The sequence below is a fragment of the Triticum aestivum genome, chromosome 4D (assembly GCF_018294505.1).
Source record: "Triticum aestivum cultivar Chinese Spring chromosome 4D, IWGSC CS RefSeq v2.1, whole genome shotgun sequence".
NCBI lineage: Eukaryota > Viridiplantae > Streptophyta > Magnoliopsida > Poales > Poaceae > Triticum > Triticum aestivum.
This window is the reverse complement of record NC_057805.1, coordinates 503565296-503584453: the sequence shown is the minus strand read 5'-3', so window position 1 is coordinate 503584453 and position 19158 is coordinate 503565296. Positions and strand designations below refer to the sequence as shown.

Here is a 19158-nt window from a genome sequence, read left to right as displayed (position 1 = left end):
GGCACACGGAGTGCCCAAGTCCTTGTCTCTCAAATCCCACCGAAGCAACTAATGCTAGGGAGGAAAATGAGAGGAAGAACAAGAAGGAGAACACCAAGAACTCCAAGATCTAGATCCAAGGGGTTCCCCTCACATAGAGGAGAAAGTGATTGGTGGAAATGTGGATCTAGATCTCCTCTCTCTTTTCCCTCAAAAACTAGCAAGAATCCATGGAGGGGTTGAGAGTTAGCAAGCTCGAAGAAGGTCAACAATGGGGGAAGAACACGAGCTCAAAGGATAAGGTTCATTGGGGAAGAAGACCTCCTTATATAGTGGGGGGAACAATCCAATCGTTACCCCCCACACCAGCCCCGCAGAGAGCGGTACTACCGCTTGGCCAGCGGTACTACCGCTCCCCCTCGCGGTACTGCCGCTGGGCCCAGAGCGGTACTACCGCGGTGGTCAGGGCGGTACTACCGCATACGAGCGGTACTACGGCCCCCACTGCCGCGGCTAGTACCGTAAAACCCGACACGAAAAAGACCCCTCGAATCGAGGCAGTACTAGCACGAGACCGCAGCGGTACTACGGCTAGGGGCTACCAGCGGTACTACCGCTCTGGAGCGGTACTACCGCTTGTAGCACCCAAGCGGTACTACCGCTCTGGCTCGCCCCGGGCATAAAAACCGAAGACCGAAGACCGAACCCGAAAAGACCGAGACCGAACCCGAAATGACCGAACTAAATAAGACCGAATAAAAAACGGTCTGCACTACTGTATGACCGAACTAGTTACGGTCTGATCGGTCATCTGATGTTGTGGACCGAATAGCCCGTATAGACGGAATTTAGAAAAGCCCATCTGGCCAGCCCAAGGTCACAAGCGAGATAACACACAAACACACCTCGTCCTCACGTCACGATGCAATCGATTCACAGAACCTAGCCGCCGCCCGCTTTTGCACAATTCCTCTTTTCTCTCCCACCACGAACCCTAGCCGCCGTCCCTCGCGGTGGCGTGATGCCGTGAGCCGTCAGCCGTGACCGAGGAGCGCCGCGCGCCTCTGACCGATGAGCGACGAGGACCGGCGCCCTGAGCTGCTGCCCTGACCGGTGACGACGAGCCGACCACCATCCGCGACCACTGTGCCCCTTGCGTCGCGCCGCCAAGCCCGACCCTCTTTCGTCGCTCCACTGCCAGTGACGGGGACATCCGCCGACGGTGCTCCATCTCCTGGCTGCTGCAGTTCGTCACCACCTCTCGTCCTCTTCGAGGTTGGTGCTGGGTCGGCGCCTGCTGTTCTTCCGGTGTTGTACCTTGCAGCTGAATCCTGAAGGCGAGCAAGATACTTCATCTCTCTATGTGCATATGTGATGTCTAGATTGTCATTCTTTTATGTGAATCAATTATATTGTTCAAGTTCTGTGATGTTCAAATTAAGGTTGATATAGTGGCTTGCCTTTTTTTGGCTTGTATATATTCACGACAGATTCGTGCCATGCTGCTTTATGTACTAACTAGGCTATAAGTAGTATCTTTTTGTTAGTTTGTATGTTCCTGTGTACCATTAGATGAAGAAATGGTTCAGTAACGAGTAACCTGTTTTTTGTAGATGCTTTCTATACTGGAATCTGAACATGATGAGGGATTGAAGGACAAAGATGATGCATTTATGAGTGTAGATGCAGAGGTAGATGCAGAAGCAGATGCAGAAGCAGCGGCTGCAGAAGCAGGAGACGAATCATTCTTACGTAGCATCATTGAAGATGAAGATGCCGAAGCAAAAGTTGGTGAAGGTGCCAATCCAGAAGCTGCTCAAGATGACAAGCCAAAAGGACGGAAGCAAATGGCGTCAAGATCACAAATCTGGGAGCATTTTACCAAAGTTTTTGATGACAAGGGGTTAGTAAAGGAAGGAAAATGCAAGTATTGTGACCGACCAATTCAAGCTACTACATCAATCAATGGAACAACAGCAATGCGCAGGCACTTTGGTACATGCAAGCGCAGTCCGAATAAGAAAATGGATCCAAATCAGACCACTTTGCAAGCAACTCCAGGAGATGGCATTAATACTTGGAGATATGATGCAGAAAAAGTTAGGAAGGCATTTGCTGTGATGGTCATAGAGGATGAACTGCCTTTTGCATTTGGTGAGAAATCTGGATTCAGAAAGTTCATTTCAGTCGCTTGCCCCCGCTTTAGTCCACCATCAAGAAGAACTTGTACTAGGGACACTGTCAAAATCTATCTAGATGAGAAATGCAAGTTGAAAAAGTTTTTCAAAGAGAATTGTGGAAGTGTGTGTGTAACCACTGATTGTTGGACTTCTCAGCAGCAAGATGGCTATATGGTAGTGACTGCACACTTCATTGATGAAGAGTGGAAGTATCATAAGAAGATTATTAATTTCATTATGGTGAAGGGCCACAAAGGGAAGGATCTTGGGAAGAACTTGCAGAGATGTTTGATGGAATGGGGGCTAGAGAGAGTTATGACAGTCACCGTGGATAATGCAAGCAATAATGATGGCTGCATTGTTCACTTGAGAAAGTGCATGGTTGAGGCCAAAACTAGCATAGCTGCTGGAAAGTTTTTGCATATGAGATGTGCGGCACATATTGTCAACCTTATTGTACAAGATGGCCTAAAAGAAGTTGAACTTTCAATCAAACGTGTCCGAGCTGCTGTGCGATACATCAAGAATGGGACTTCTCGGTTGGTAAAATTCAAAGAGCTAGCATTGGAAGAAAAAGTTAAGAGCAAAGCATTCTTGAACCTAGATGTATGCACTCGGTGGAACTCAACTTACATAATGTTGAAGGCTGCCATCACCTACGCGAAGGTGTTTACAAGGTACTGTGAGGATGACCCATTGTATGCGTTGGACTTGTCTGAAGAAAAAGGAGGATTTGGGTATCCAGATGAAATGGATTGGGAAAATGCTAGGAAAATGGCTGCCTTTCTTGCTCATTTTTATGATCTTACTGTTCGTGTGTCATCCTCACTTCATGTCACTTCCAACAACTTTCTTTTCGAGGTTGGCAATATACACATATTGGTTCAAAATTGGATGAGCAGTACAGATCCTTTGCAAAAAGCTATGGCAGAGAGGATGAAAGAAAAGTTTGACAAATACTGGGGGTCTTGGCATGAGAATGAAAAGGTGAAGGATAAGGGTCCTATTGTAAATGAAAGAGGGAAAGGGAAGAAGAAGGAGAAGGAGGAGAAGGAGAAGGAAAATCTCAACTTGCTCATTTTTATTGCTGCAGCTCTTGATCCAAGGTATAAGCTTTCTGATTTCACTAGGCTCACTACTTTGGAAATATTTGGTGTTGAGTCTGGAGAGAAGGTGTGGTATGCTGTCAACAAATGTGTTCGCGAGTTGTTTGAAGAATACCGAGTAAGATTGACTACACCAGAACCAACAACACCAGCCATTAGCCAAGTAACAATAGAAGGAGGAGGAGCAAGTATGATGAAGGAACTAATTGCAAGTAGGTTGAGGCAAAATAATAGTGGAGGAAGTGCAAGTAGTAAATCTGAGCTTGAAAAATACCTTGCTGAAGACTCTGAAGACCCTGACAAAAAAATTGACATCCTAGGATGGTGGAAAGAGAATTCATATAGGTTTCCAATCTTGGCAAATATGGCTCGTGATATTCTTGCTATCCCCATTACAACTGTGGCTTCTGAGTCTGCCTTTAGCACAAGTGGACGCATACTTGATGACTTTAGGACATCTCTAACTCCGTTTATGGTGCAAGCTTTAGTTTGTACGCAAGACTGGCTGAGAAGGTCAACAGATCCGGTCGACATCAAGGAGAACTTGGAAGAATTAGAAGTGCTAGAAAAAGGTAAAAAAATCAGCCAACTTGTCAATACATTTGTTTTTTTATTGTAGAGATATTAATATGCATGACATGCATCAGTACCAAACCAATGTATGGAGAACTTTATATGCATGACTTGACAAACTTCTTCATTAACTAGACCTAGCTAGTAGATCTCAACAAAATCACATTGCATTTGTCACTATCAGTATATCACCATAGCTAGCAGATTATGAGATTTGATTGAATACTTGACTTGTTGTAGAGTTGATTGAAGAATTTGGTGACAAGGTGAAGGGAAAGCGCAAGTTCAATGGTGATGGTGTTGCTTCTTCCATGGCCAAGTCAAACAAGTGTGCAAGTCGACCAACAAAGTGACATCCACGTCTACTCATGGCTGAACTAAAATCATGTTGAATGTATGTTGTTTTAGTTATCATCTTTTGCTTTTAATTTGTGACTTGAGACTTGAGACTTGAGAATTGAGAACTGAGAGTGAGAGTGTGAGACCTTAATGTTTGTTGTTTGCTGCTGAATTGAAAGCATGTACTAAACTTGATTTGTTTCATGTCAAGTTCTATGTTGTCAAGTACTAAGTGGTGATGGTGTTTGCTGCTTGTCGACTCCATGGGCTGATCCGCTGATGTTACTGGATCTTCTTACTTTCTGGTGTCAAATATAAATGAGTATGCATGCATGGATCTTGTTGCTGGTGAAGTGGTGATTATATATAGTGCTAATTTTCTATTTAAAGATTTTCATATGGTGTACTGTATTCCATCCAGATTGCATACAAGTGTTACTTGTTTGAATTTTTCTTATGTACACATGCGCCAATTTACAGACATATGTTATCTCTATACACACAGCTTTCTGCACACATGTACCTCTTTACTCTATGTAGTTTGTATACAATTGGTACTGGAAGTAACATAAATCTGGGTTCTAGCATTTAATTTGGTCTATTTGGTCAGGAGCGAAGACCGAATAGTAAAGACCGAAGACCGAATAGTGAATAACCGAAAAGACCGAAATTATATCGGTCTTCAATTATGGGAGACCGAAATTTTGAAAGACCGAAAAGACCGGACCGAACAAACCGAAAAGGCCGAACGCCCGGGGCTAGCTCCGGCCCACGGTACTACCGCTAGGAAACCAGAACTGCCATAACTTCTGTATATGAGCTCCGAATTGAGCAAACTCAATCTTGTTGGATAGAGGAAGACGAGTAGCATCAAAACAATGAAACCTCCAACCGAAAAGAACCGGCATAACCTCCAACATCGAAAACATCATAGAAGATGCGAGTGAACTCCGTTTTCGATGAACTCGAGCTTGTCATCAAGATGACCATAAGCTCCAAAACTCACAAAGAGAAGAACCAAACAAGAACCAATAAAGATGATGCAAGGATGCAATGGTTTGAGCTCTCTATGAACGATACGATCAAGCTACTCATCGAGAGCCCCCCTTGATAGTACGGCAATCGATCATATAACCCGGTCTCCCAACTACCATCATGAGACCGATAAAATAGAAAACCTATCAAGAGCAAACCTTTGCCTTGCACATGGTCCACTTGAGCTAGATGATGACGATCTTGACTCCCTCAAGTTGGACCACCTTTCTTGGTTGCGTTGGCTCGATGAAGACTAGTTGATTGCTCCCCCATGCTCCACTATGGGTGAGCCACTCTTCCGCACATCTTCACAAGTCTATTTTCACCACAATGGACGGCAAGCTTCAGGCATTTGATCTCTTCATGATGCTTCACTTGAACTTGCACACCGCAACATCTTCACAAGTCCATTGTCACCGCAATGGACGGCAAGCTTCAAGCATTTGATCTCTTCATGATGCTTCACTTGAACTTGCACACCGGAACCTAACCCCACAAAGAACTCTCACGAAGATCGTGGGTTAGTACACACAGCGTAATTGACAATGCTTACCACACCATGGGATCGCTTGATCCCTCTCGGTACATCTTCTACGCTTTGTGAGTTGATCAAGTTGATTCACTCTTGACTTAGTCTTGATCAACCATGAATCTTTTCAACTCTCTTCATTTGGATGATGTCTTGAAGATATACATGAATGATCACACAATCTTCTTCTCCAAGACATGTTTGCAATAAGCTCAACTCTCACATGACCAATCTTTAGATAATTCCTTAATAACACCTTGGTCACCACATAAACTCCTTGAAACCAACACATGGACTTCAAGAAATGCCTATGGACAAATCCTTCAAATATAACTCAAGGCAACCATTAGTCCATAGAGATTGTCATCAATTACCAGAACCAAACATGGGGGCACCGCATGTTCTTTCACTGAGTCTCAACATTGCCACCTTATGACGCGATGGGAGAACTTCAAAGTCAAGGCGGATGTCGGCTCTGTTCGACCTCCTGAACCCGGCGCAACTTTTCACTGTCGTCCGATACCAGAAGGATATGCTAGGGTGATGGTGGACGAAATAACGGAGGGAGTTGGGGACCTCCAGCTTGACCACCCTACCGGTGAAGGGGAGACTCGGCTGGGTTCTGCTCTGAAGACTCCATGCCTATGGCGGAAGGAGCGCATCAACCTTCCGAACTGGACGCCTCCGGCGAGTAAGGGCACTCCGCCTCCTCCTCCGGCGAGTGATCAGGGCACTCAGCCTCCTTCTCCGGCGCGTGGCGGCACTCCGCCTCCTCCTCCGCCTCCGGCGAGTGATCAGGGCACTCAGCCTCCTTCTCCGGCGCGTGGCGGCACTCCACCTCCTTCTCCGCCGGCGCGCCGGAGCAGCCAGCCTCCTCCTTCTCTGCCTCGTCAGCAAGGGCAGAAGAGACCCGCCGCCGCTCCGGCTGCTCTAGCGCGTCGTAGTCCTTCTCCTCCGCCTCGTAAGCAAGGAAAGAAGACAGTCGCAGCCGCTCCGTCTGCTCTGCCGGCGTCTAGCAGTACAGCCAGAGGCGGGAGGCAATACAGATTCGGTCCTTCTCTGAAGACTCCGGAGAAGTTACCATACGAGAGGACCGAGGAGGAAACCACGAAGATCGTGCGAGCCGAAGTGACGAACTTATTTGAAGGGGTGAAAGCAAATAAACATCCACCTCCGGAAGAGAAGGTAGATCCGGTGAAAACGAAGCGCACTCTGGCTGCCCTGACAAAACCACCAAAGTCTCCGCCGAAAGGCAACTATGAGCACATTATTGGAAAGACATTTGCCGAAGCGGAGCGGTCGGGAACTACTGTCAGTGATCGAAGGTTAAAAGAACGACGAGCTGGGAAAAAATTGGCCAGCTCGGCGAACAAGCGAACCAATCGTGCGCCCCGCTCAAGGTGTCTAGCGACATCGTCGCTAATGATCCGAGGATGGTGGCCGGTTATAGCAATCTTGGAGATTACCTGCCCGACGATGTACATTATGATTTTTTGGAGGTGGACGAACACAAATACCATTACGGGATGCCTCTCGTCAAAGATGAAAGATCTCTAACAACGATGATGCGAAGATTACATGATTGGTACATGAAAACCTGCAGAGAGTTTGGGGGGAGGGATACTTTGACGCTGAGAGTTAAAGAGGAGCATGACCTCGTTGAAATTGAACTGTTGAATGTTCCATTTGTGGAGTTCTTCCAGTTTTTCAATCAAAAGGCCCTCGATAAATCAACAGTCACTTGCTACTGTCTATAAGTAGTACTACTTCTGTCATTAAGTCTCTCTATATAGGTCAACTCTTTCATTGCATGTATTTATAATTATCCTCACTATATTATGCAGATTGAAGATCGCCGAATTGAAGAAAAGACAAATCGGTGATATTGGATTCATTAACACAAATCTCATAGATGCAACTGAGGTTAAATATCATGCCAAAAATACTGAGGCCAACTTGCTACGATCGTTGGTAATAAATCAAAACAAAGATATAATACTCTTTCCTTACAACTTCAAGTGAGTGTTACTTTCTTGTGCATATTCGGTTTCCCTTATTAGTCCAGGTTATAGTAATGTAATTAATGACCTATGCATGCATGCGCAGCTTCCACTATATTCTCCTAGAGATTAAGCTTGAGCAGGGAGTAGTAACCGTCTTAGACTCGAGACAAAAAGATCCCCAGGACTATGCGGACATGACTCAAATGCTCGAGAAGTAAGTTAAATCTATCATTATCCACCATATCAGCAACTTTGTTCATTTCCTGATATCAAGTAATTGTTTTCTTTGTCTGGCAGGGTTTGGAGAAAATTCACCAAAAAAGCTTCGGGACTGCCGAAGAAGCTGCAATTTAGACACCCGAAATAAGTACTATAGTAGCATGTTCCGCGCATCTCCTAGTGATTCAAGCGCTAGTTTCATCAATACCATTTAACATGCTTGCTTATCAGTTTGATTGACCTCTATTTCTTGTAAAGTGGTTGTGGCAGGAACAAGGGAATGATTTCTGTGGATACTACGTTTGCGAGTCCATCCGCCACACGACCTGTGAGCGGGGCTACTCTGGCGAACAATATGAAGTGCGTAAGCAATAATATTCACAATTTTATTTTATTACCATCATTTGTGTTGAGTTTCATTTATTCATATATATATATATGTATTGACCCCCTTCTTCAAATTAGATCTTTCGGATGCGGGATGAACTCCTAGCACCAGATCGTATGCGAGCAATTCAAGAGGAATTGGCGGCACTCTTCCTTGACCACGTGATCGCTGAAAACAGAGAATACTATGTGGGCCCTGTGTTCATATATAATTAGGAGATTATATTGTAAAAGATAATTATTGTATATATGTAGCCGGTAGTGTCGGATAGATATACGAGAACTTGTTGTTCGACCAATCTCTCGGAGAAGGAGAGGTGGTCGATATCACTTCTCTCTGTATGCATATGTTCATGACGATCTTCTGTTTCCTTCATTTTCTTACTAGCTAGCGTGTCTAGTCCTCTCTATACGTATATAGTACGTAGCGTCGACCAAGCACGGAGATAAGAGAGGACACTTCTCTCTATTAATTAGCTAGCTAACACAATATATGAAACACCTAAATTAACCCCCCAAAACCCCCAACCCCCCCCCCCCCCTTTCAAAAAGAAAACAAAAAACCCAGCCCCTGACATGCTGACGCGTGGATGCCTATTGGTCCCGGTTAGTGCCACCAACCTGGACCAAAGGCCCTCCTGCCTGAGCTCACCGCACCGGCCACGTGGAGGCCCATCTGTCCCGGTTCGTGTAAGAACCGGGACTAAAGGGCTAGGGCATTAGTAACGACCCTTTAGTCCCGGTTCAAAAACCGGGACAAAAGACCCTTAACAACCGGGACAGATGACCCTTTTTCTACTAGTGAAGAATCCGCAGAGTTTGTAAATCACATCAGTATCCTGGATGGGAAAATATGTTTTGTGACTAGTTTATTCCTATCGCATTACAGGTTCCAAAATTCACCAACAACATTCTGCGAACCTGACCCGAGCAATTAGCCAACAATTGGTGCCAATCAGGGAAATTGGTTGGGTACCAGCTGTTGCTCGAAACTTCCCTGAAGCCACATAAATTGGTAGTGCACCTTGAACAGTTGCTTCATGCCCATGGAAACAATGTAAATCTTTTCAAGGAAGCTTCTCAAATAAGAATAATTATCCCTTGTGTAAAATCATCATACCATGAATAAAGTGCCAAGATTTATCTTTAGCATGTTTCAAATTGCAAGTTTATGTGTCTTGTGCTGGAACATAAGTTTTGTTGTTAGTAAAAAAAAACTATATCAGCTCAACAGAAGATGACAAATTCACGAAATTGTAACAGAGTAGACATATTTGAGTTCTCTCCTACGTGCTAAGTTTGCAGAATTGTTGGAGCTACAAAAGTATAAGTGCCATCTGCATCTTTATAAAGTCTCTGTTTTGAAGATTCTTTTTATAGTTCTCGTAAACTGGCTGTGTTTGCAATATATTGTTCCCATTTCGTGTGATGGGGCTAGAATTATTTACTTTATAATAGCTAATGATGGATAATAATTGTTTTCAATACTATTACAGAAAGACATGATTAGGATTTAATATTATTTATACTACCCCCTCTAATGAAGTTTTATTGAGTTTTTTTGTGTGAATGAAGTTCCAAGAGATTATTCCATAATTCTTTGTCGGAAATAGAGGAGCCTAGTTTGAAACAGTAAAATTTTAATAGAAATGTAATCCTGAACGCACATACGTTAGACTATTGGAGGTCCAATATTGGCTTAAGAAAAAAAAAATTAAACCTCGGTCCAATTTGTTATCCTTGTAGTTCTATGGATAAATAGTGATGATGGAATCCCCGAATAAAAGGGATGTCAATGTGACACGAGCCCTCACTCTGATAGAAGAGGAACAACACCCATTTACGGTGGAAAGTTCCGATCCATCGCATCGTCAGAAAGAAACGGAAAACCTTGTGCCCGGTCGCCGTTCCTTGATCGGCAATCATCGAGAGACAGGAAGCAACCATCTCATGTCACAGAAGAAAGAAAGCGACCCTCCAAGGCAGCCCTGTTCAAGGAAGCGTCCAACGCCCAAGGGAAAACGGCCAAGGACGCCCCTTCCTTTCCTTTTGCAGCGCCCCCACGGCGACGTACAACGGCCGGCGCAATCATTCGGCCGTGGATGATACGTCTCGACAGGCATCGGCCGCATATGGCACGGCCGATCGACGAGTCCATTCGAACGAGACAATACAGCGCTTCTGTTCTGTTGGCCCATGCACGCACGTAGTAGTATCATCACCTTGCACCAGCACGCGACTGAGATAGAGATACGATAGATAGAAGTTGCACAGCGAGCGAGCGTGCGTGCGTGCGTGAGACACTGTGGCATGTCTCACTTCTCTGACATGAACAGACCGAGCTACGAGCATACTGTATGTGTGTACTGGAATCTCACTGACAGAATACAGGAGTTTGGCTTGCAAATAGTACTCCTACTAGTGAAATACAGTATACATGTATGTATATGCTTACATGTCACCAACCCAAGTCAATGACCCTCTAGTCTAGAGTACACATGGATCTCACAGTCGGAGCTCTTCCTTACAGACGATCTTCACTCTGTGACAAACACGATCACTGATTGGCTACTGCTTATAGTACTAAAATATGAATATGTGCATGTTACATCCTGGCTTGAAGCAGAACAAACCACGGGAGGAATATGTTTACACGGTTGATGGACACAAAGTAGTCGGATGCTCTGATGTTCCTGTCCAGCAGCCGTATTGGAGTACTTGTCCTTGTTGACTCGAGCCGCTGATCATGTCCTCCGACGCCTGCCACAGCCGCGCGGCCTCGCTGCGGCTTGCGGCGGCCGGCGATGGGAGAGCCTCGTTGCAGTCGGCCAAGTAGCGGTCGGACACACCGGCCAGCCTCGGGTGCACCGCCGCGTAGCACGTGGTCGCCGCAGCCTGCACGCGAGACGAGAGGGCACTACGTACGTCAGCGAGGACGGGCGAGCGGCGCATTAACTGCGGAAAGCAGAGCCTTCACCTCCGGCGCGGCGCCGGCAGGCGAGAACAGAGTGCAGCGATGACAGAGACATGTCTACACATGATAACGCAGATTAGAGCAGTTGATTAATCGTCACCTGACCTGAGGGATGGTCTTGAGCAGCTTGGAGAGCAGCACGAAGACGAGATCTGTGATGAGGCCCTCTCGGTCGCGGTTGAGGCGCGTCCTCACGATGCCCGGGTGCACGCAGTTCACCGTCACGTCCGCGCCCATCTCCTGGAGGCGGGCGGCGAGCTCCTTGGTGTGCAGCAAGTTGGCGAGCTTGGAGACAGCGTAGGCCCGCGTCGCGTCGTAGGGTCTGCACGCACGTACGTGCACATGCACATGCCAAGCTTGATTAGCGCCGACTAAACAATGGCGATCGATCAGGTGAGGATAATAAAACTAACTAATGGCGCTTACTGTCAGCCCACAGAGTTACGTGAAGGACCGATGAAAGATGCGATGCTTACATCTTGCGGCGGGTGACGAGCTGGAGGTAGTCGGCCCAGTCGCCGGAGAACCAACCGTGCACGCTGGAGGACACGTTGACGATGCGGCCCTGCACCCCCGTGGCCGCCGCAGTCTCCGCCATCCTCCCGAGCAGAAGCTTCGTCAGGAGGAAATGGCCGAGGTAGTTGGTCGCGAAGGTCATCTCCACGCCGTCCTCCGACAGCGCGAGCTGGCCGTGCGAGAACTTGCCGGCGTTGTTGATGAGGAGGTGGAGGGGCAGGCCGAGAGAGAGGAAGCGGCGGGCGAAGTCACGGACGGAGGCCAGCGAGCTGAGGTCGAGGTGCAGCACGAGGACGTCGGCGCCGGGGCACTCGCCCAGGATGCGCGCGCGCATGTCCTCGGCCGCCTTGACGCTCCGCGCCGGCATGACCACCCTCGCACCCCGCTTGGCCAGCACCCGCGCCGTCTCCGCCCCGATCCCCGACGTGGCGCCTGTGATGATGGCGGTGAGCGAGCCGAGGTCCGGGCACGCCGCCGTGACCTCCTCGGCGGTGGTCTTGGAGCCGAACCCGCTGGCGCCCGGGGAGCCCAGCAGGTACCTGGCCGCCTGCAGCATCTTCGGCCTCCACTCGCCGCTACCCCAACCGGCCGGCCACCGCGTCCGCGCCGCACGTTTATCTTCCTGATCGACACTCGGCACGGCCGTGGAGCTAGCTTGCCAGAGAGCGTGGCTGTGGACGGAGGTGAGGAAGTTATGGCGCCGGCCCGAGTTATATAAAGCTCGATCGGGGACCTCGCTCACGCCCAAGCCCAAGTACGGTGCGACGGACGGAGCTAATTTAATTCTTCTCCCCCGATGATTTGATGGCATTGACTGCGCGGCGACCGTGCAAATTACCTCGGTCGGAAGGACGTGCGGGGCGTGTCCGTGGCCGATCGGTGCCGCTACTTTCCGTCAATGCGCCGCCCGCCCACTGGTGACATTCTCGCATCGTTTAACTACAGTTGTCATGGTTGCTCAACTGCAGTTGCCATCTCAGGTTGAGTGCTAGATGTCATTTTTGGACAACAGCAGTTGTTGCCATGTATGGTCTGGGCTACTACAGTTGTCATGATTTAAAAACTTTAGCAGTTGCCACCCACTAACACTTGGCAGTTGCCATGTTGCACTACAAAAAAGGCATGACAAAAAAACATATTCCGGTAAAGAGAGAGTTGCCATCTGCTTAGAAGCACAGTAAGGCAATTGCCATGTACCCTGCTAAAACACATGGCAACTCGGGTAAAGGAAGAGTTGCCATCTGCTTACAAGCACGGCAGGGCAGTTGCCATGTATCCCTGCAAAACACATGGCACTGACAACTTTGGGTGTGGGAGAGAAGACGGGAGTGTGGGTGAATTGATAAACGCCCACACACCAGCCCCTCTGCGTGCGTGAAAATTGGCGTGTGGGCGAACGGCGAAACGCCCACTCACCAGCCCCTCTGCATGCGCGAAAATTGGCGTGTGGGCGAACGGCGAAACGCCCACACACCAGCCCCTCCTTATGGTGAAACGGACGTGTGGTGACCGGATAAATGCCCATACATCAGCCCAGTCCTACGTGGCAGGCTAAATATGCCAAGATTCGAGCAAATAAAAACAGACGTTGATCCATGCGTGTGGGCGAGATACAAACGCCCACACGTGTGGGCGTTAGTATTTCCGAAATAAAATCTTCTGTCTTTTAACTTAACTTGGAGTACACGTTTAAGTCACATCCGAACTGTTTTTCGTTTTAACAACCCCCCCCCCCCCCCCCCCCCCCCCCCCGACTTTTCGGTTAACCAATCCGCAGCTTATCCAAAACAAAATTATACATATCTTTTAAACTGCAACTCCGATTTTAACATGTTATATATGAAATTTGATTAGAAAATTGTGTAGAATCTAAATATGATATTATTTTTAGCTGTGAAATATTTTAAAATATTATTTTTGTGCAAACTCAATCTATAGTTGTCAGTTTTCTTTCGTACCAGCGGTGATCCGAATTTCAAATAAATACCCATTAAACTAGATTGAGATGAAAAAACAATCGATAACCACGCATGCACACTCTAAAACCCTCACAGGAAAAAACAACATATTTCTCATTTTGTTCCGATTATGGGAGAGAGATAGAGGGGGGGGGGGGGAGGCCTTAGGACTGACCACATTCAAACGTGTTTTTGTTGTGTGAGTACTGAGCCCATCGTCGGTAACACAAATGTAATGCCATGTAAAAATAAAGGACGTGGACCTATTAAGGTTTTGAGTCATGGTTATTGGGTTAAGAGCGTGTGTTATTTTCTATCCCGTTGCAATGGACGGGTTCTTTAGGTAGCTTTAGACTCAAATAAAAGTTCGATCATAAATTTAATTAAGAAAATGTCAACTATATGTCATAAAGTTAAATATACCGTGGGAAACCTTTTCAAATTCAAATCCAACAATATACTTTTTTATCATATAACGAAGTATATTTTGTTTGTTTTACTGATGACCAAAGTTTGATCTAGAGTACGAGAGGCCCCACTACACTTCTGTTGGCTGCAGCCTGCAGGGATGGATCCATCGGCCGAAATAAGCGCAGGCTGCCATTACCACCACTGCACTTGGCATTTAGATGTCGATCAATGTGTATGGGTTCATCTGGAAGGCTGAAATTTGGCCGCGAGCTGAGCATAGCAAACAGTATTGTCGTTGCATATCTACGTACGCCGGCCCGGTTGCACGGACATGACAATTGATCCTTGTCGGGTCCGCCCAGGAGACACACACACAAAGTCTCAAGTCAAATGGCAAGACCTACTACAAATATGTGGGGTGGATGTGCATGTGGAAGATGGTTATGTTAGGTCCACCTGACCAATGCCTCACCTATAAACCACATGATTGGTTCCTGCCAGCGGCCAGTCTGCTTAATTAAAGAACCCTAATATCCAGCAAATATCAGAATTTTAGGTATGGCAATCAAAGGTTTTTCATGGTAAACTATGTTCGTCAAGGATGGTAAGTTTAGTTTTAAAAAAAAGAGGATCGCAAGTTTAGTTGACGAACATGCATATTCGTCTCAGTTTATTTATTGGTCGAAAAATTGCCGTGCTTGCAAACTAAATTTGCCGACATCACGAGAAGAATATCGTGAAATTTTTTGGGCTCCATGAAGCCCGGACACCAAAATGCCCCACTCATGTATACACAAAAGCTTTTGGAGGCCGTGCTCCATGGAGGCCTCCATTTGCAAAATTCATTAATATTCTTTATTTTACGAAAAAATCTGAAAAATACAAATATGCATGGGGCTTAATGTACATTGTTGTAAATTTTCAGAACGAAATATGTTGAAATGAGGGTTTGTGCGAAAGAAAAACAAATTCAGGGCTTTTCACCACATGATACTATTCATCCTCAAAGTCCATACATTTGTTTTTTTTACAGGTCGCATTTCAAGGTATTTCATCATGACATTTTACACATACATGCATTTCATCCTTGTATACTTCTATTTTTTCAGATTTTTTTAAATCGGAAAGTTTGAATTCTGATTTTTTTTCCAGAAATTCAGACTCCATGGTGCCCGGTCACCAAAATGCCCCACTCGTGTATATATATACAAGTAATCGACATATACATTTGAACTATTATTGGTTTGCGGAACGTATATATGTTTGAATTTACGAGAGGCAGGTGGCTACTTAAACCCTGGTTGAATTTAATTTAAAGGGCCTTTATCATTTATGCCACTAGTTGTGTCCCATTACTCAGTTTTGTCATTAGAAGTTACAGCTGCTCAAAAATGCCATCGTTCTGTGAGATGTTTGCTAAAAATATGCCATTAGATATCTCAAAAATGACATTTGGTTCATTATATGTTTGCTCAAAAACAACATTAGACATTGTTATTATCAGGTCAAACCCGTTGACCATGTTATGTGACAAAATTACCCCTAGAGACCCATAGTCAGTTCTCTATCTCACAATGATAAGTTTGGGCCTCACTTGTTAGGAGTAAGCAAGTGAATAATTTTGGAGAAAAATAAGAACGTTGTCGGGATCAAGTGGGACCCACACTAATGAGATAGAGGGAGAGCTGACATATGGTCCATAAGTATTGTGGTCATTATAACAAATGAGATTTGAGATGACAGTAATGTTTTCTAGTGGCATTTTGAAGAATACGCCTAACAAAGCGATGACACTTTTGAGCGGTTGAAATTTCTAACGATAAAACAGAGTGGTGAAATATTACAGTGGCATAAATGACAAAACCCTAATTTAAATGGCAGAGCCAGGGACGCATGCAGCGAGCAAAAAGGCCGTAGAGCAGCCAGGCCAGCGCAGTGCAGTGCAGAGTCTTTACTCCAAATCTAAGGCTTTCGGATGTCCTGCGCTGCAGCGGCGCATGCATGCGCCCGATCGATGGACCGATCGCCATTAAAACCGATGGAGCCAGCTCCTGCTCTGCGATCGTCGCACAACGGAGGTCAACCTGCCCCGTAACTGCGCAGTAAAGGCTAGATCAATGCTGTGTAGCGGCCGGGCGATCCGTCGATCTAGTTCGTTACGCATACTCCTCGAAACGTACTGTACGTTAGTAATATACGCGTGCGACTCGCCGACTCGGCAGTGCAGATCCCAGTAGTGCGGTAGCTGCATGGAGTAGGATCGATCGAGACGGGGGCTGCACAGTACTACTCCATATAGCCTTTGCATGGCGCACTGCATGCATCTACTCCACATAGTAGGATAGGAGAGCTGCACTGCGGGCCTCGAGATGCGTGGACGCGACGCGCCCTAGCCGTCCGTCCACTCGTACGCGCATGGAATCTGCGTGTGTCTGGCTGACCAATGAATGGCGTCGAGCATACACGTACACGCAGCTCAGCTGGCCCGTGACATCCCTGCCTTTCTTTCCGACTCACAGGGTCAGCCTCGCCTTGTACTAGTATGGACGAAGGTACATGTCCTTGACATGATCGCCGCGAAGCTCGTGTGGTGCGTGGATGGGACGGGACGCTGGCACGCATGGAGGCACACAGGGTTTTGCGTTGCGTTGCATGGGCTACCTAGTCAGGAGTGGTCAGTGTCTTGACGCCTTGATATGCTCTCTGGGTTCAGGCAAATCCTCGTGCGCCGCGACCACGCGCCTGCCTCTGCAAACAAGGCGGCCTACTACTCAGCTATTGGTACGAGCAGTAGTACCCGCAAATAAAAAGAGTACTAGCAGCTGTAACTCCAACCTTCATTTCTCCACAGGAAGTGGTGCAGAAAGAGAACAGCATTGCGCGTGTGAAATGATCAAGGGCCCAAGGTGCAGAGCCGCAGGCCCTGCCAAATACTAGTAACACGTTGATCTGCACTGCTAGACCAACCTGTGAATGATGAGAGGAGGAGAATAACTACGGCCTGCGTACCCCTGATCGATGCTACGCTGACATAATCAAAGCTGCTGCCAGGGATCGATCGCCTTGCGGCAGCAGATTAATCAATCAACGCGTGTTAAGCAAAGACAGACAGGTTTCAGACACGGCACGGGCATTGAATTCAAAGCGAGACAACGACAATCGAGGGAGAGGTGCAGGCCAGTGAAAGGAAGTGATCTCTAGGGCAGTCTCTAGTGCTGAACTGCTCCACGTGACTAGCTAACCACAAAGAAGAAAAAATAAGCTAGGAGTAGCATCGGTCATTGCATGTGAAATTAACCCTTCATTCCGATGCTAAATCGCGAACGGCGATGGTGATTAGAAAACTGGTCCGAGTGATACCATCATGAGCTAATGCGAACATCATACCTCTCTCCGTCTCTCAAAAAAAGCAAATGTCATACAGTAGTAACTTCGTGCTGTACTAGTGCAACTTTAATTTCCTAGGCCCTGAGTGGAGTAGCTAAGTTAGCTTTGATCATAGAGAAAAGTCCACGAAAAAAATTGATGATAGAGAAAGGACACATGAAGGAAGAGGGCGGGACGGAAGAAGTGCTTGTGGCCCAAGAGCGACGTGCACGTGGGAGTGTAGGTGGGTGTCAAGTTTGGCGCATGGATTGGGACTCATCCATGCCCGTTTCGGGCGCAACACAAGCCGGCCGTAACCGTCAATCAACCACAAGGCGCGCAAACGCCATGTTCCTTTGTCCCCCCGCGCTTTATTAGTCATCGATCGATCATCAATGGATGACCCCGCAGGCCCGCACGGCACATGCACGCTATAGCTATAGGTTAATTGTGTTGCATCGTATGCATATACTAGATAGTACTAGGATTTCCTTCAGTTTTACGACGTGGTAATATGAATCCCGTCAGCACCAAAGCTTATCCTTAGTGGTGACCGTGCCTCCGTCTCCGTGTACGCTTAGCTCTAGATGCATCTGTGGCAGCTGTGTCATCCAGACAAGATGTCTTCTTCTCCGTGGTTCGGACATGTCACGGCGAACCAGAGTCTGGTGACGTCGCCTCACCACGTACGTTACCCTGTCTGTCTATGTCTACCCCATCGATCGACCTCCTCCGTGCGGCCCTCGGTGGTCGTACCTGTCTTGGGATGCGGGACAAGGGACGACGAAGGAGACTAGAATGATAAAAAATACTACTAGTACTTACGTGGGTCTCGCCGGTGGAAGGACGGAGAGGTCCCATCATTCCATTTGATCCCTTCCCTTCACGGCGGACCTGGTCGCCGATGCCGTGTGTCATGCATGATGATGCATGCTGCATGGGTGGTGCCGCGCATGCACAGGGCCGGCAACTTTGCATGCATGCACGCATAGTCCACGTCCATCGATCGCCGTCTTCTTTACTACGCTGTTGAACTGCAGTCGCATGCACGGACGTCCGTCCGGCCTCGACATGTCGACACGGACACCCTGTCGATCGATTTGCTCGCTCGTGGAACGACGGCTTCACTGTTGGCCAACTTTGCGCTGTCTACGGATCCGTGTCATATGCGACGCGTCACTTCACCACCTGGCCTTCGCCCTCTGCCCATCAGCTCATGCACAGATGCACTGCACCGTGCACGTACCCATGCCATGCACGCGCTCCCATACACACAGTACGCAGCACCCATGCAAACTCCTTCCTACGGTAGAGTAGGCGATCGATTGACGTCGTTGATACTTGGTGCTTCTTCCTTTTTGACCATATATATGCTTTTCTTGGAGACTAATTGACCTGCTGTGCACTTTTTGGGGAAAAGCTTTTGCCCCTAATTACGAGATGTGCGCGTGCAGAGCTATACCCTGCTACACTGTCTAGCTAATCCTTTGTCAAAAGCGGCCAATGTGAAACCAGGTGAGTAGCTAGTAGCACACTCACTAGCTAATCCTTTGTCAAAGATGAGTGATTAAACAACTCACCGA

The 19158-nt window shown here is 47.2% G+C and overlaps 2 protein-coding genes across 3 annotated transcripts; one reads left to right on the top strand and one right to left on the bottom strand.

The window, feature by feature from the left end:
• Positions 1–919: 919 nt before the first annotated feature.
• On the top strand, positions 920–4191 carry LOC123097168 (zinc finger BED domain-containing protein RICESLEEPER 2). The gene is made up of 3 exons (XM_044518907.1): positions 920–1254; positions 1593–3837; positions 4079–4191. The coding sequence occupies exons 2-3, from the start codon at positions 1593–1595 to the stop codon at positions 4189–4191; spliced, it is 2358 nt and encodes a 785-aa protein (XP_044374842.1). The 5' UTR covers positions 920–1254.
• A 6513-nt stretch (positions 4192–10704) lies between these two features.
• LOC123100627 (short-chain dehydrogenase TIC 32 B, chloroplastic) lies at positions 10705–12538 on the bottom strand. 2 transcript variants are annotated; one of them, XM_044522520.1, is made up of 3 exons: positions 11801–12538; positions 11425–11646; positions 10705–11245 (listed from the first exon to the last, which is right to left on the bottom strand). In XM_044522520.1, exons 1-3 carry the CDS (start codon positions 12394–12396, stop codon positions 11095–11097), a joined length of 969 nt encoding a protein of 322 aa, XP_044378455.1. In that variant the 5' UTR covers positions 12397–12538; the 3' UTR covers positions 10705–11094. The 2 variants fall into 2 exon arrangements, with proteins under 2 accessions (XP_044378455.1, XP_044378454.1); XM_044522519.1 differs by having other exon boundaries at positions 10710–11245; positions 11430–11646.
• Between the last annotated feature and the right edge of the window lie 6620 nt (positions 12539–19158).

Coding starts and splice junctions, on each gene's coding strand:
- LOC123097168 (XM_044518907.1), top strand. CDS start 1,593: ATGCTTTCTATACTGGAATCTGAACATGATGAGGGATTGAAGGACAAA. Junction 3,838..4,078: donor ATTAGAAGTGCTAGAAAAAG/GTAAAAAAATCA, acceptor GACTTGTTGTAG/AGTTGATTGAAGAATTTGGT.
- LOC123100627 (XM_044522519.1), bottom strand. CDS start 12,396: ATGCTGCAGGCGGCCAGGTACCTGCTGGGCTCCCCGGGCGCCAGCGGG. Junction 11,647..11,800: donor CTCGTCACCCGCCGCAAGAT/GTAAGCATCGCA, acceptor ACGTGCGTGCAG/ACCCTACGACGCGACGCGGG. Junction 11,246..11,429: donor TGCTCAAGACCATCCCTCAG/GTCAGGTGACGA, acceptor TCTCGCGTGCAG/GCTGCGGCGACCACGTGCTA.